The 18,612-nt window shown below is 31.9% G+C and overlaps 1 protein-coding gene across 2 annotated transcripts in view; it reads right to left on the minus strand.

The window, feature by feature from the left end:
• LOC106685639 (scavenger receptor class B member 1) overlaps window positions 1-18,612 on the minus strand; it is a 162,074-nt gene that overhangs the window by 17,631 nt on the left and 125,831 nt on the right. The window contains exon 1 of one of the 2 annotated variants that reach the window (XM_067051504.1): window positions 388-650. The exons of the other annotated variant lie outside the window; for it this stretch is intronic. Within the exon in view, the coding sequence (XP_066907605.1) occupies window positions 388-460 (73 nt within the window). The 5' untranslated portion in view covers window positions 461-650. Of the gene's footprint in view, window positions 1-387; window positions 651-18,612 lie in introns of those variants that run through there. 2 annotated transcript variants of the gene reach the window in all.

The following is an 18,612-nucleotide window of genomic DNA, read 5'->3' on the forward strand; positions in this document are numbered from 1 at the left end:
AAAATTGTTGTAAAATAACTAACTTTTTTCTTGTCTTGTACTACACGTTTAAGGGTTCTTATAACATTTTTGGGATTTAAATGTTTACTGCATTTCCTCCACATACAACTCCTACCATCTAATGATTAAATTTTAATTCGTATTATGAAATAGGAAGATTATGAAGCTGAGAGTAATGGAATCCCAAAATGCTAGTGGCTTGTGTAAATTGGTTTTTGCAAATTCTAAACGTTTTTCTTCTTAATAATTGATATTTTTCTTGATGCATGACCTTTATAACTATTAGATCTTAGTGTGGTTACTTCTCCCTGAAGGTCTATTTACTAAATTTTAATTTTCTTTATAGCTGTTGATTATGTAGTGAAAATTGGCGTGGGACTCATTTACCATTTTTCCAATTTCTTGTAGTGTCCGATCTTTTTCTTTCTGATTCATTATAAAAGCGCGAATATCTTCCCATGTCTTAAATGTAAACCTCTAATTTTTAACACTTAAAAATGGTCTTTACATATCAGAGAATACCTTAGAACTGTTTGAAAAATAAATATTCCCTCCTTTCGCTTTCTTAATTCCATTACTAACTGTAAATATTTACAGTTACAATAATATGGAAATTAAAATTTTTAATTCAGCACTTTTTTCTAAACATCAGAATTTTTAATCTCACAAGTTACAAATCCAAATTTACTTTCGTTCGTGTTTTGATTTATTGCGCAAAGAAATAATATAAATAAATAAATCGATTCCATGCTCAGTGCTGTTCGTCCACTGCTACTGTCAAATAAATGTGACGTGCCCGCCTTAATACTCAAGGTAATCACTTTGAACAACATTTAATTTGAAAGTTGATGTTTTCATTTCATTAATAAGGTAGTTGCAACATACAATAATTTATTTATTATAACCTAAATAATTCAATGAAAATAATTAGACGTGACTATCCTCTAAACGCGTTAACGGACATATCTTGAGAATTTTTGACTTTTAATTCCTATTTACACAGAATAAAACTCTTGAACTCTCCGTGTATGTATATTATTACGTATATTTTTTATGATAAATCAAATTTGAAGAGCAATTTTATTTGTGTATAAAAAGCATTTTTATTCATTGTTAACACCATGTTTAATAATAAATTTGTAAATATTTTGTTAGTATTAGTGTTTAATTTATTTACATTTATTTTGTTTTTGGAATTTTTGTTATTTGAAAAGAAGCATATGTATTTTATATTTTTATTACAATAGTTAAGTAGAGAAATCGTTGCTAAGGGCTGTTGAATGGTTGCTAAGGCGTCGCCTAGCAACGGGCTGACGATCTTCATTTTAAATCAGTGCCTGTTAATCAGTGGCCATTATAGTTTCTAACCAGCCCTGTCTGCGTTCTGTATGTATTAGTTTAGATATTTAAAAAAATAATACTTTACATTAAGTTACATTATTGCTATATTTGGTATACTAGAATTATATTTATTACTTATTTGTATGTATGCCTATTTTTAATAATAATATGCGATATGGCTATGGATTATCTTTATTAAGAATGTATTTGCATTATTTAAACACTGAAGAATTTTTAATAAATGTGAAAGATTATTTACTAACTGAAAGCTTGTTATTTCTGCTGGAAACTTTCCTAGTTTGAAGAGATATAAAGTTTTTAGCTTATACCTGGAGTATATAATACAAGGACGCCAAGATAGAATGTACATCGCACCATGTGATTGACTGCAAAATGTTTATTGCATAGTTTGAAATTATTTCTAAATCCTTCCTTTTGTTTCGGCTATTTATGTACATTTTAGTTACTCTATAAATTTATAGATCTCAGAGGAATAATCCAAATTTGTATATCTGATTTCTAAATGTTTTAGAGCAATAAAACAATAATACTAGAATTTTCATGTTTATATGGCGTTTTTAACATAATTGATAAATAACTTATCAATTAATATAAATGACTGTTATGAAACCACTATTTAACGCTTAAGTGTCCCAATTTTCAGTGCATCATGCACGGTCATTCAGAATGACAGTAATACTAAAGATTGACCTTCGGATTGATTATATAAGGGTAATATTCATGGATTACCTAGAACATTACCTAGAAAGACCAAAAAGGCGAAAGTTACGTACACAATTTCTTATTTTTTTTTTTTTTATAAAATCCGTATTTTAGGATTTCTAGAGGCGTGAATAACAGATATAAGTTTTATTTCTGTCAAGAATACAATAGTTTAACAAAAGAAAAGTAACACTTAGACAATTAAGAAAGATCGGGCGTCTTAGCTTTCCTCACTAGAATCGTATATTTCTATTTTTCTCCTTTATTTATTAATAAAATTTTTAATGTGTATTATTTATCTGTTGTTTATCATTGCTAATAATGAGAACTTTTTATTTTTTTCAGATAAGCAAATTTTTTTTTATTTATTACTATTTACAACTATACATGATAATGCATTTAGTAAATTTGATATAAGTTAAAATGGAGCGTTATAGGCGTATAGAGAAACTACCCATTAGTAGCACTCTAATAATATTTTTCATTAGCAGGTCTCGTGGCCATCTTCTTTTCAGGCGCCTCGGAGGATTGTCAGGAATGGAGGAGGATGCAAGGTTAGAAACTAGGGGGTTTGAGTGGTTAGGGAGTTTATAATGGAAGGAGTGATATCTAGTTCGAGCTAGATCGTTTACATAGGGAACATTAAAGTCTTTATGTATGATTTTATTTGTGACAAAGTAAGGAGTATTGAGGAATTTACGAAGGATTTTGGATTGTAAGGATTGGATACGAGTGGAATTCGAAGATTTAGTGGAGCCCCAAAGCTCATCTCCACATGACCAGATTGGTCTTATTACAGCCATGTAAATTTGTCTTTTGTAATGAGTTGGAAGTTTAGACCGTTTGTCTAGTAAGTGCTGTAATAGTCGAAATCGACGTGCAGTTTCCTCTCTTGTGTGAAGATTCCAGGTTAATCGTTTTGTCTTGATGTAGTTCAAGGTAGCGGATCTTTTCGACATGGGTAAGAGTAACATTATAAATGAAACTTAAGGGCAGTTGGTAGGTTTACGACGAAGGGTAAAGGTGATTTGATGGAATTTGTTGGAATTTATCTTAATCCTGCAATTACAACACCATTGTTTGAGGGCTGTGATTTGGGATTGGAGAGTTTGGGATAGAATTAATAGGTTATTATTAACTGCCAGCATACATGTTTCATCGGCATACGTTGTGAGGATAGTGTTAGGATTGGTTGGAAGGTCAGCTATATAGACGGTGTAGAGGATGGGACCGAGGATACTACCTTGAGGAACACCAGCGGACTGAGAATAGAGGGATGGATCTAACCGAAGGCTGACGTCCTTCCGACTTTGACGACAGCCTTTTAAAGACAACATTGGAGCAAAATCCACGTCAATCTACAAGAGGTAAAGCAGACAGCTTGAATACACCACAATCAACTGTTAACCGCTACCTGGAGAAATTAGGAAAAGTCAGCAGGAGGCAGCACTCACAATATCAGTGAACGGAATAAAGAAGATCGCATGTCAATCGCCACAAGTCTGCTCTCAAAGGTAAAAATTGAGCCTTTTTTAAACAGGATTGTAACAGGCAATGAAAAATGGGTTACCTATGAAATATCGTCTGCAAAAGACAGTGGATTGATTAGGATCAAACACCCCTACCTGATCCGAAAGCCAACATCCATCCCAACAAGGTTTTATTGTATATATGGTGGGGATTGTCAAGGAATAAGTTACCACGAATTGTTGAAGTCAAATTTAACGATTACTGGGGATAGATACGTTCAGAAGTTGCAGAGCGTGGAATAGAAACTCCATGAAAAGCGGCCTGCACTTGTCAATCTCAAAAACGTCATTATTTACGCGACAGTGCGCGAACACATACAGCAAGGGTGACTTAGGAAAAAAGTCTTTTGAGTTTGGATGGTCAGTTTACCACATCCACTTTACTCCACGGATCTTGCCCTGACAGACTACCACCTTTTCTGTTCCTAGCAAAACATTTTGAATGGAAAAGTCTTGAGAGGAGGAAGTCAAGCAGGCTGTCTAAAACTTCCATTCCAAAGCAACCACATTTTACAAGAAAGGAATTGATAAACTACCAGGAAGATGGGAGAAGGTTATAGATAATATTTGTGAATACATAATAAATTGAATTATAATTTTTTAATTTAATCAGAGCAAAATAAATATCTGTTAAAAAAAACGGATGTTATGACTCGACCCAAATATTTCAATTTTTTTTTTCTTAATTTCATTTTCTTCACTGTTCTTCCAACTGAGTTTTATTTTATTCTTTTATTTATTTTTTTTTTCTAGTTTTGCAATCACCTCCCAGATGCTCTGCAGTGTTAAGGAATATGAAGCACGACAGACCGCATTTCACACTTTTAAGTTATACCGATGTTATTGACCTGGGAACCTTTTGAGAGGTAAGAGAAAGTGACTTTTGCCCGTAGCTCTGAATCAAGGCCTTGAAATTCGCATTAGTATTGAAAAACTTTTATATCAAACATAATTTTATTATTGCGATGATAATTTGGCTGTTTTTGTTTTGAATAACTTTTATAGGTTCCATGAAAGTTATTAAGTCCAACCATAAGATTTTTTCTTAAGGATTATTGGTTTTGAAATATAATGAATAATATTGAATTGTTTTTTGTTTTTAATTATTTAAAACTAGGACTCAATGAAATAAGATGTTATCTGTTCTTATAGAGCGACGAACTGAAATTGCTAAAAGTTGTAAAGATAGTAAGGCCCCAAAATTCTAAAAAAAATTTGCAAAACAACAACACTAGGTTTTTTTTTATTTTTTAGTTTTTTGGGGCCATCTTGCCATCGATCTAGATCTGTGGTTCCCAACCCATACAGTCCAGGAACCCAAAAGGTGAACAAATTCAGTTATTTCACCCCAATGTTTGATTACTCTAACGAAAACTATGTATAAATTACTAGTCAAAATTGATGAGTCTGCCAAGTATAGGTAGGGGGAATAAAAATGGCGGCTGTTTCAAAACGTTAAAAATAATTAATTTTTCATTCGGAGCTCTATATCTTTAAAACTACAAACAAAAATAGAAAATCTAAGAGAACATAATTTAAAGGAGAGTAAATTTGCTAATTTTTAAAAAGCAATATTTCATAAACATGTTGTACAGAACGTACTAAAAGATCGGTAGTTAGTGAATTTATTTTGAAAATGTATATCTCAAAAACCATTCGATGTACTGATGTCTATCAGCGCTCAAATTAAAGATTGATTTTTTAGACTGACGTTTATCTTTGTAGGACTAGTAGTAGTTTTCATGATATTTGCTAAAATAAATTGATTTATAGTTGTTGTATATAAAAAAAACACATTAATTTGCCATTCCGAGCTTCATATCGTTAAAACTACCTACAACAATAGAAAATCTAACAGTACATCATATAAACTAGAGTACATTTACTAAAATATGAGCTGTTTACGTTTAATAGTTTCCGAGATACAATTTTTCTAAAAGCAACAGTTCATAAAAAATGTATTGAAAATCATTAGTTAGTGAATTTATTGTGGGAAATGTATATCTCACAAACCAGACGTACAGATGTCTATTAGCTCTCACATCGAAGTTAGTTTAATTTGCTATGAAGTAGTTTATGACGTTTTTATTAGTAGTAGTTTTCATTATATTTGTTAAAATAAATTGATTGATTCAGACAAAAGTGCACATGTAAGTATCGTAAAAGCTATTACCCTTCTAAGATAAACGTCATGAACTATTTTATAGCATAGCTTTAATTTGAGTGCTAATAGACAACTGTGTGTCTCATGATTACCGAGATATAAATTGACTAACTACTGATTCTTAGCTATTGAACGTAAATAGCTCTATTAGGGCTCATATTTTAGTAAATTTACTCTATTTTAAATTATGTTCTATTAAAATTTTTAGTAACGGAAGTTTTAAAGTTATGGTAAAAAATTATTTTTTTTAATTTTTGAAAAAGCCGTAATTTTCCCTATTAATTGGCAGATTCATCAATGTCGACTAGTAATCATCCATAGTTAATTGAAGTCTGCAGACCACTAAGCGACATTGCGATAATGTATTCAAAAATGATTGTTGATTGTTTTAGAGATAATGATTATTTGATGAATTATTTCAATCTAATAACTGCCTTTTTTTTATTTTTTCAAAATAATCATTCATTCATTGAAATAAAACAATCTATTTCTAAAATAATTATCTAATAGTTCCTATTCCTCTGTTTTCTTATTTTTCAAATAAATAAATAAAGTATATTTGAAAAACTCAAAATAATTATTTTCGAAATAGATATGTTTCTGATATAATGTTTAAAATCCATAAATACTGGAGATAAAATACATTTGATAGAGATAGTCTACAAAAAAATGCAGTAGCTGCCATGGTGTGAAATCTTATAACAGTTACTGTCGTGGCTGTAATTCATTTTATGGCAGTTTCTATGTTGCACTAGATTAAAAGTCTACTGTCACGTTAAAAGACTTTTGTACGGCGTTACTACCATAGTGTGAGTTTTTTAATTTTTTTCTGCCTTCGTTCATTTCTGTAAATTTGGAGGGAATAGAAAATGTCCCATAGCCAACAAGATTCAAAACTGAAATCATTAGGAATATTAAAAAAAAAAAAAAAGAAAAGAAAGGAACTGGTCCGAAGTGATGGGCGTGTATTAGGTAACAAGTCATCGACACTGACTTAGATCCACGAGTCAGCTGACCCGGAAACAGGTCAAGGACTTCTACGTGGTGATCGAACCCACACCACAGGCGCAGGTAGGTCTCTCCAATGGGCCCCCCGCACTTGTATTTATCCAAGGAATTTTTTAAAAAATAAATACTAATAAGTTAAAAAACAATTTAAAAAGAAAAAAGGAAAAACCAAATTTTGTAATTTTGTTTATTAGGTGCCTTGAAATACCAATAATAATTAGTATTAAAATTAACTATTGTTTGTATTACGTAAATAAATGTCTCTGTTTGTACCTCAAAAAGGGTATGACCGATCCGGTCCAAATTTTGAAGGGTGTGTCGGTTCGAAGTTAGGGATTGGTGTGAAAATCGCTGTTCCATTCCAACAGTGTAACATCTCAAAAAATGGTTATTTAGTGATATGCATGTAATTTTAGCAATGAGGGTAAGATCTATACAGGAGAACACAGAATCATAGGAAGCATATGTCAAGAAATCTAATAAGAAAAAGAAATGTCCAGATATTACAGTTAATCTTCGCTTTCTCTCGAATCATCTATCTCGATCAAAGTCATTTTACTGATTTTGAAAAGAAACAGAATAATTAGGTAGTTGGTCCAAACATGGCCTGCCTAAGGCTTGAACACCTGTAGCTAACTCATTATCCAAGCAATTGGCCTGAAATTTTACCTACAGCAAGAGTAATCTATCTACTTTCAAAATAAAATAAGGAAACAATAATGAAGGAAGTTTAGGAGGAATTTCGGGCGATCACCAAAATTATTATCACTAGGCCATATTAAGGCCAGGGGTTCCAAAAAAGGCCTACACAGTGAACTTTATTTTGTTACTAAGGAAAAAACAAAATTAAATTTGAATGCGATTCACGATGCTTTGGGACTTCATTAAACCTTCGAATTCCTCTCATATCCAATCCTTACAATCCAAAATCCTCAATGGTTCTTACTTTGTCAAAAATAAAATCAGATATAAAACCTTATTCTTCTATATGTAACCGATCTAGCCCAAACCTGATATTCTTTCATTCCTTTCATTATAAACTCTTTAACCACTCAAACCCATTAGTTTCTAACCTTGCTTCTTCTTCCATTCCTAACAATCCTACGAGGAGCCTGAAAAGAAGATGACCACGAGACCTGCTAATTTAAAACGTTATTAGAGTGCTACCAATAGGTTTCTTTACACACCATAACTCTATTATAACTGAGATCAAATTTACTAATTGTATTATAATGTACAGCTGTAAATAGCAATAAAAAATAATACTCGATTCTTGAAAACATTCATTGCAATTGGTAGTAATGTCTTATATAAATTATAATTATATAAATTTATGATGTTACTCTTCACATTATGGACATCCATACACCCTGTCAAGTTGGCTGTTATACCCACCACACAATTGGTGGATATGAAGGGCAAATGGATGTTTTAAGCCTTTCATGCATACAAAAGTGTGAACCGGACCTCCGCAGACACTTGGAGGTCAATGGCATCCCCACATCAGCAGGCCTGTGAATCCTGCGATCTAGTTTCATTCATCTAGTTCAACATTCAGGTAGAACTGCCCTTCTATCCAATTTCGACTTGGATATTGTTAGAAGTAAATGGTATCTTCACAGAGTACGATTAGAGACCTCAAAAAACTCAGCTGTTTTTGTAGGACGACATTCCTTCTTTAATCGCTTTCAATGCATTTTTAGTCGCTCTTCTGTCTATTTTCCTCTTCTCTTAATTGGTAGAGAGCTGATTTGCAACTGTTAATAAACAATCATTGACAAACCGCTCATCCGACCAATTTAAAAACTGATTTGGTCGACCACGGAATACATTTTTTTTCATTATGCTTGAGCCACTGATCCTTATGAGTCGTCGTCTTCTTTCAAAGTTCAATTAATCCATTTTGTAGAATTCTGATAGAAGCTAAATAATACTATACAACCTCGCTAGATAAGAGATTCCAAATGGAACTACGTAACGTTCTGTTTATGGTAAACTAATACTATACAACCTCGCTAGGTAACAGATTCCAAATGGAACTACGGAACGTTCTGTTTATGGTAAAATAATACTATACAACCTCGCTAGATAACAGATTCCAAATGGGACTACGGGACGTTATGTTTATGGTAAAACAATACTATACAACCTCGCTAGATAACAGATTTCAAATGGCACAACGGAACGTTCTGTTTATGGTAAAATAATACTATACAACCTCACTAGATAACAGATTCCAAATGGAACTACGGAACGTTCTGTTTATGGTTAACTAATTTAACGTAGAATTCTTCTATAACTCAGTTTAAACGACCATCGCTGCGCGGTAAGGTTAACTCCAGATTTCAACGTTTTATGTTTTAGTGCCACTGATAGTTATTTATTTTACCTGAGCTTTCAAAAATCTCAATAAAAACTACAACAAGCGCTTATAGTGTTTGCTAAATTTTTTTTATTTATAAAATATAGGTATATCTATTTTTTATTCTTTATTTATTAAAAATGCTTGCAGGAAATCTCACTGAATTCAATTTAGGAGTTTTGAAAAGATGTAGCAGATATTTTGAGATGATGAGCTTAATTTTTTTTGTTTGTTCATTGCTGAATTGTTTACCCAGTGTTTGACCTTACCATACTTGAGTTCGATTGCTAACGCACAGTTATCGGTTCGGTATTTAATAAGCTCCGATTATATATTTTTTTCAGAGGTAAGTAATAATAGATAAAGGAAAGTAGGACAATCAATTGAGCTGATTGGTCCGAACGATTTCTTCACCTTGCCGGGCCTAGAAAGGAATTGCTGTACATGTTAATACTGAGACCTGCTCTCCGAGCAACTGTCTTCTATTGCACCCACTTTATGAGGCTGGGTGGACGACAGGAAGGCTCGGGAACCCACAGGGTTGGCTCATGGCTACAGTGTAACATCAAATAATTATCTGCTACAGCCGGATTCTAACTTAACCTCGAGTTAGTGCCTTACCACTGTGCCACAGTGCTACATAAGAAAAGGTTGTTTTCTTATATCTCTCTACTCACATAATTACTTTTATGTCTTCAATAGATTTTTATTTTACCTTAGCAAATGTAAATTGTCAGTTCGCTCTTTAAAAAATTAATTATATGCACACTAGTAAGATGTGATTTTTTGTTTTTATATAGGCATTTTTTTTACTTTTAACTAATTTTCTTCTTTTAACTATTTTTTTAATCTATGTAATTTTTTTTTGTAAACTGATCTACTGTTGTGTCTTTGATTTATTTTTATATTGCTATCTAATGATAAATTATTTTAATTTGTTTAACGGTTCAAACTTGGATTGAGGATCACTGGAGAGGGGAGGTATAGGAGAGTGAAATAGGGAGAATTAAATCCTAAAAAAAATGTGATGAAATTGTTAAACAGGTAGGTAAACAAATGGTTATAGAAGATTATTGAAAGGGTAGACAAAAATTGTTGTTATATCATGTAAATATATGTATTGTATATATGTCCGATCATGGATTCATTGGTTGCTCTGTATTGTGGCAACCCAATGTATTTGGGCAGCATTGCTAAATAAAGCATTTTTCTTGAGATGTGCATTGTAATATTGAACTGCAATCCTATATTGCATCTTAGCATAATACCTCGATTGCTAATTGCAGTTAAGAAAGTAATTTTGGATTTATCACCTTTCGATCTGTGGTGGGTCTTTGGCAACGGCTGCATCGCTGACCTCGACACACTGCCAGGCCACCTTCGTCAGTCTTCATTAAATAATTTCTTATAAACAATCTAAATAATTGTTAAAAATAAAGAGTTATTTTTTGGGTTTTTTCTTTTTCCGTGAATGCCAGATTTGTATGACAAGAGCCCATTAAACAAACAAGATTTTTATGAAATGTTGTTTTTTAAAAGGCTATATCTCGAGAACTATTGGACGTAAATAGCTCTATTAGGGCTAATATTTCAGAAAATTTACTCTTCTTTAAATAATGTTCTTTTAGATTTTCTAGTGTTGGTAGTTTTATAAGATATATAGCTCCGAATGAAAAATTAATGGTTTTTTTAAGGTTTTGAAACAGCCGCCATTTTTTATTCCCCCCTACCTATACTTGGCAGACTCATCAATTTTGACTAGTAATTATACATAGTTTTTATTGAAGTAATCAAACATTGGGGTAAAATAACTGCCTTTTTTTCTTCCCGGCTCTTGTTCTAATATGCCCATTATCAAACCTAGTTGAATGTACTATAGGTAGTTTATACATTTTATCTTATTAGAAAAAGCTGTTTCCTTGGTATCCGCCAAAATTAGTTCACAAAATATTGATTTTTTATATATAGAAAAAAGTTTACTTTTCGAAAAATTGTATCTAGAGAAGTATTGAATATAAAGAGTTCTATTAGAACTAATATTTTTATAAAAATATGTACTTTGGATAAGGTGTTATTAAGTATTAAGCATTTTGAAAATCAAGCGAAAAATTTTAGATTTCTCTTGAGTACAATAAACTTCAGAGGTCGTGCACCCTAAATTCTTCGATATTTACTTTTTCAGAACATTTAATACATCCCTTGTATAGTATAGGTAAAATTCAACCTCCTTTTAATATAAAAAATGCGCCATCTTTAAAGAACTCAAAAATACATTGTTTGTCACTAATAATAAACGACTATAACGATTTTTTTAAAACTCAGAATTTGTTTGTAGAATCTTAATGTGAAGAATCTTGATGTTCTTTAATGTTAGATAGGTCTAAGAAACATTAAAAAGTTTGACATGGCATAAATGGCGAATATTTAAAAATCTTCCTCTAAAGTACTTATATTTTTTTATATTTTAAATAAATAACCAATTTCCAGTGTTGACTAATAATAATGGATATATAAAAAATATTAAACAATGAATAACAAAAGGTAAAAATAAGAAATATATGTAAAAAGGAAGGCTGGAATCGGGAAAAAAAACCGAGATCATCCGAACTATACCGATTGTAACATGTTTTCAACTTAAATTTTTGGTAAGAAAAAAGTTAATATTAGGATTATCTCTATCGGAAGTCTGGTGAGTCAATTCATTTAAATTTTTTGAGGTTAATGACTTCCAAGAAGGAGAAGTGAAGATGCACAAATGGTTGACATGATTTCCCATATGAAATCATGAGGTTTTAAAGTGCATGAATGTGGGACAGTAGTCCCGAAACGTTGTACAATGTTATGAACAATTAATAAATATTTCATTCAAAATGAAAGTCATTAACCTCAAAAAATTTAAATGAGTTAATATTAGACATTCCTTCCTCAAAAACCCTAAATATGTATTTTTATAGCTACTGAAAAATAATTTTTATATTTTTTATTTATCACTTTCAAATAGTGATAACTCTAGTCCACTCAACTAATCAAAACGTGTGGATGTTAGTAGAAGAGCTATAATTTTTTTTCCCACAAAGTATGGTTGGTAGAGTCATAAATTTTGACTCTAAACTTTATATTGTTTTTAGTCGAGTTATTAAAATTTATTATGAAATAACTTATTTTTTCTCCTATTTGGTTCTTGGACTATCTGTGGGCCTGAAATATCGAAATCCAGCCGAAGGACTTTGAGAAAATTATCGAAATAAAATTTTTTGACAGAAATCCACGTTTTGAGTTCACCTGAGTCAAAGAAAACTCGCAAAACGTTGTGTTTTTCTGTGTGTCTATAAACTGCCTACTTAAAAATCAAAAGACGTACAAAACCGAAATAACTTATTTAAGCCGGGTATATGCCTGGGATGTGATAACCACTTTTTCGATGAAATTCACCAACTGGAATCGTCACTTTGTATAATAGATTTTATATTTTTTTCAATTTTCATTAAAACGTCTTCTATGATTTTAGTTAAACTTGGAATATCAATGTACAATGAACCGTATTTAATATCAAATATAAGTAGGTGGTCAGGGTTGCGGTAAAAAAAAGAAACAAATAGTTTAAAACTATTTTAATGTCCGACGTTTCGCCCCACTTTTCAGGGCTTCATCAGGGCTAAATAGGAAACTGAAAATATTATAACAATAGAATATATAGATATATAGTAATATTATCTATATATAGATATAGATAATATTACAACAATATTAAATAAGGTATTTAATATCATAGTATAATAATAGTGACTATTCTCATTGAAATTGTCTGACAGGATTTACCAAATTTTTAAAAGAAAACTTCCTTCAAAGTATCTTTAATATTTTTTTTCGAAATAATTAATCATATTTCATTGTTATAATTTAAAAAAAACTGATAAATATAAACTGACCAAAGATTTGATTATTTATTGTTTTTATTCCCACTAACTATGGTTGGCTGAACCATAAATTTTAACTCTTAACTTTATACATTTTTTATTTGAGTAATTTTAAATGGGGATGAAATAACTTATTTTTTCTTCTTCTTGGGTTATTGGACTATCTGTATGCCTGAAATCTCGAAACCATCTGAAGGAATTTGAGCTTAATCTTGTTGAATTTGGGTTTTCCCACCTCAGAGATTGATTGCCTATGCAATACGTTATTCTAAGAAAACTAATACATTGTAGGAAAAAAAAGTTAGTATTAATTATTTCTACCTCAAAAACCCTAAATATTTATTTTTATAGGTACAGAAAAATAAAAATCTTTTGTACGAAATTTCCCTCCAAATAGTGATAACTTGAACAGAATCCACCAATCTAACCAAAACGTGTGGTTGTTAGTGAAGAGCTATCATTTTTTATTCCCACTAACTATGGTTGCTAGAGCCATACATTTTGACTCTAAACTTTATGTAGTATTTATTATAGAGTAATTATAAATTGGGTTGAAGTCACTTATTTTTTTCTCCTCTTGGGATCTTGTACTATCTGTAAGTTTGCTGAGTAAATTTCGAAATCCAACTGAATAATTTTGAGCTCAACCTTGTTGAATTTAGGTTTTTTCAACCTCAGAAATTGATCGGCATAGGCAATCCTCTACTCAAAGAAAATTAATATTTGGTCGAAAAAAACAACTAAAATCAATATAACCTTTATATTAGTGGTTGATAGCTGTCTTAATTATACTATATATTTTTTATAGTAAACGTTCTAGCTTTAAATGTCATGGTTTACCCTAACCAGAGTGTTTTTTTAGTCAAACCAACTTATTAAATAGTATTAATTATAGTTATAAAAAACTATATAACTCATTTTTGTGCGGTTAGTGTGGTTATCTTATATGTATTTCTCAAGAAAACAGGAACGGAACTTATTGAGTAAGATATAACGCTCTTGACATACTTAATTCACTGTATCTATAGCGGTTTTGTCTTTGCTTTATTAGATTTAAAAATTACTTGAGGTTAGTATTTAAAATTTTCAAAGTTGATAAGTGGGTGTTTATTGGTCTGACAGTGAACTATGACTATTCTCTCTATTAAATTATGCAATAATAAAGGCTTAGCTAACTCGAAGGTTCGATCCCGATACCATTAATCGTTCTATACTTGCATCTGTTCAGTGACGCCCCTCCAAACCCAAATCTACTAAGTTAGTCTTGACTCAATCCTCCCATCTACGTTTCGGCTTACCCCTCGGACGTTTATCCGTTTGTTACTAAGTCCCATAACTTTACAAGACCACCTTATTCTTGGAAGAAGATAGTTGATCGTATGAAGCAGATTGTAAGAAGATAGTCCGGGTGGCGGTCAATAAAGGTTTCAGAATAGTAAAAAGAAAACTATTTATTGTTAACCAACGTTTGCAGGGCTCCGTCAGGGCTGAATGAAAAAACAAAATACAAACATTTTAGAATTAACAAAAGCTGACATCCCAACCAATCCTAACACTATCCTCACCACGTATGCCGATGACACATGTGTGCTCGCTGTTAATAATAACCCATTAATTGTATCCCAAAATCTCCAATCCCACAGCCCTCGAAGATTGATGTCGTAATTGGAGGATTAAGATAAATTCCAACAAATCCCATCAAATCACCTTTACCCTTCGTCGTAAACCTATTGACTGCCCTACAGTTTCATTTAACGATGTTACTCTTACCCCTGTCGAACCGATCCGCTACCTTGGACTACATTTGGACAAGCGATTAACCTGGAATCCTCACACCAGACTGAAAAGACTGGAAACTGCACGTCGATTTCGACTATTACAGCACTTACAAGACAAACTGTCTAAACTTCCAACACATTACAAAAGACTGATCTACATGACTGTAATAAGGCCAATCTGGACTTATGGAGTGAGCTTTGAGGCTCCACTAAACCTTCAAATTCCTATCGTATTCAATCCTTACAATCCAAAATCCTTCGTAAAATCCTCAATACTCCTTACTTTGTCACAAATAAAATCATATATAAAGACTTTAATGTTCCCTATGTAACCGATCTAGCCCGAACCAGATATCACTCCTTCCATTATAAACTCTCTAACCACTCAAACCCCCTAGTTTCTAATCTTGCCTCCTCTTCCATTCCTGACAATCCTCCGAGGCGCCTGAAAAGAAGATGGCCACGAGACCAGCTAATGTAAAATGTCATTAGAGTGCTACCAATGGGTAGTTTCTCTACACGCCTGTAACACTCCAATTTAACTTAGATCAGATTTACTATACAGTTGTAAATAGCAATAAATATATATTTAAAAAAAAAAGAATTAATAAAAAATGTTTGTGTTTATTTTTTTTTCATTTAGCCCAGACGAAAACCTGCAAAATGGGGCGATATGTTGGTTAACAATAAATAGTTTTCTTTTACTATTTTGATAGCTTTATTAACCGCCACCCGGTTTATCTTTCTACAATCGTAATTTCGATTCCCTAGTCCTTGCTTGGTTTGTATTTTGTTGAGCCTTCTACATATTTATCAATTCTCGTTTTTGTTTATCTTTTTATTTTATTTTTTACTATCCTTTTTCTTATGCACACCACATCATTATCTTTATTTATTGTATGTTTAAGTTATCAATGTGTGCATTATGGCCCTTCAATTTTACCGCGTCGGTCTCATGATTTACCTATTAATAGTTTTTGCGTTAATGATAGCTTCTTTTATTAAATTTTTCAAAAATTTGAGAAATTTATATTTTAATTATTACATGGATTCATTTCAAAGGAGAATTACCATATTTTTATGATTATATTAAAGTAGGTCTCTAAGTCGACTCAAATTTAAAACCAAGGATCTTAATAACTTGTCCGGACAACCCGAGAGTAGCATTAGTTTGAAATGCAGAACCTAATACCTGTTTCTTTCTTTACATACACGCTTGACTCTTAGTTCGTGATTACTCTTCGTCGAGTCACCTCCATTTCTTCGAGATTATGCAACGTCATGTCATTATTGTGACCTTGGTCGTGCTCTACCTGGTTATCCTCATGAGAGCATTCGTTTTTTTGTTTTTTGTTCTTCTAAACATTACTGAATAATACTTATTATTCTCCAAACCATATATTCTCATTATAAAGGTAAACATTGATAATGCGAGTGCTCATGGCTCTCTCATAGTCCTAACAACTACTATAAACATTTACCTTGGTAATTTTCATTTTTGCATTGCCATGCAGATGGGATAATTGTATATTATTGGTCATAATTTTCTCAATGTAGCAAATAATTATGGATTAAAGTTAGTGTTTTAGGATAAGTTGTGGATGTATTTTATTTAATCAACTAATAAAACAGTATAGTAAAGAAATAGCTTTTTTTTATTTATTTGTTAAAGTTTACAATTGTATTTACATAAAAATATATCTAGTAAATGTGATGCTAGATTATAATGGTATGATAAAGACATATAAAGAAACTACTCATTGTTAGCTCTCTAATAACATCCTACATTAGAAGATCTCCAGACCATCTTCTAGACATCTTGGAGGATTGGAAGCCAAGCAAGAACTAGTAGGTTTAAATGGTTAGGAAGTTTACAATGGAAGGATTGATATTTGGTTCTAGATAGATCAATTACATTTGAAACATTAAGGTCTTTAATGATGATTTTATATTTGACAAAGTAAGGAACATTGAGGATTTCACGAAGAATTTTGGATTGTAAGGATAGGATACGAGAGGAATTGGAAGGTTTAGTGGAGTCCAAAGCTCGTCTCCGTGTGGTCATGTAGATAAGTCTTTTACAATGGATTGGAAGTTTAGTTCTTTTCTCTAGTAAATGCTGTAATAGTCGGAATCGACGTGCAGTTTCCTCTTTTCAGTCATGTGTGAGGTTTGTAAGTTATTCGTTTCCCAGATGTAGTCCAAGGTAGCGAATCCATTCGTGAGGGGTAAGGGGAATATTATTAAAGGATACTGTCGGGCAGTCAGTAGGTATACGACGAAGGGTAAAAGTGATTGGATGGGTTTTATTTTAATCCAGAAATTTCGCCACCGTTTTTCGAGAGTTGTGATATAGGATTGGAGAGTTTGGGAAGCAACTCACGGGTTATTACTAACTGCAAGCACGGCATATCTGGTATCCAATAGTGTTAGGATTGATTGGGATGTCATCTGTATAGAATGTAGAGGATGGGACCGTGGATACTACCTTGAGGAACAGTGGTTGACTGAGAGAAGAGGGGTGATTAAGAACCACAATGCGTTTAATTTGAATAATCTATGTGTTGGAAAGGAAAGGATTATGAGAAAGTAAGAAATAAATGAAATTAAATAACTAGCTTTCGGTAAAAACTTGCCGCAATAATTATTTTAAATTAATATTATGCCATTTGACGGAATAATTGATTCCTGACATTCCTCAGAGATGCTTGAAAAAAATATGTCCTCGAGAACTTGTAATGTAAAAATGTTATTAGTGTGCTACCAATAGGTGGATTCTCCGCATGCCTGTATCACTTCATATTACATCAAATTTACTAGAGGTGTTTTTATTTTAATTCAGTTGTGAATATCAATAAATAAAAAAACAGTATTTATTTCAAATGATTGATGGAAAATAACAGTACATTTAAAATCATGTTTACGAATAACAATTTTCTCTGAATAACATAATGATTTTTGAAATAACCAACTTTATTGAACAAATTGAAATATTAAACAAATTTGTATTAATTCATAAAACGTTTCTTTGTTTTCGTATAGGTTAATTTTATCAACTATTAAATAATAATAGGAGTGAAAACTAATAGGATGGTATTTCTTACTCCATTTCGTTGGTTCGTTTTATGAACTTTTTTTCAAAAGTTCTTAAAAACTGTTTTGTTTTTTTGTCCCTAAATATTTTATTAACGTTTCAGGAAAATAGCAGAAACGACCACCACTGTAAAGAGGAAGTTATAAAACCGTTAATAATATTATAAGGACATAACACTGACCACTATGGTCACTTTGTTTGTTTTCCCTTATCGATATGTAGACTTGTGTATAGAACCTTCCAGTGGATTCTTCTGTTACATCACCAAGTGTATTGACATTTAGTGTTACCTGCCGAAGGTATAACCTTGCCTACCAGATCCTAAACGTGACAGATTTTCTTATGAGGAATTCGGTGTAGGAGAGACAAAGGGAGTACTGAGATGTCCGAGCCAACTCGGGACCTTCCTCGAGAACGCAAGGACAGCTATGATTCGTATTCCGTTCGTCATCGCATTCCCGGACGGCCGTCCGTCTTAGAGGGATCACGGGTGAGTATCAAAAAAAAAAAAAATTACATGTATACAATACAACGCTAAGCAATTGAAGAGCACTTTCTAAAACGGTTCTATATTCAAATTTTTCATAATTAAATATTTTTTTTTTTTTTAATAATTTATTTATTCATATTTACAACTGTATACACATATATACAACAAGTAAATTTGCTGTAGGTGACATAGTGACATGATAAAAA

The sequence above is a fragment of the Halyomorpha halys genome, unplaced genomic scaffold, assembly GCF_000696795.3.
Source record: "Halyomorpha halys isolate HHAL.00 unplaced genomic scaffold, Hhal_1.1 Scaffold719.1, whole genome shotgun sequence".
NCBI classification, from domain to species: domain Eukaryota; kingdom Metazoa; phylum Arthropoda; class Insecta; order Hemiptera; family Pentatomidae; genus Halyomorpha; species Halyomorpha halys.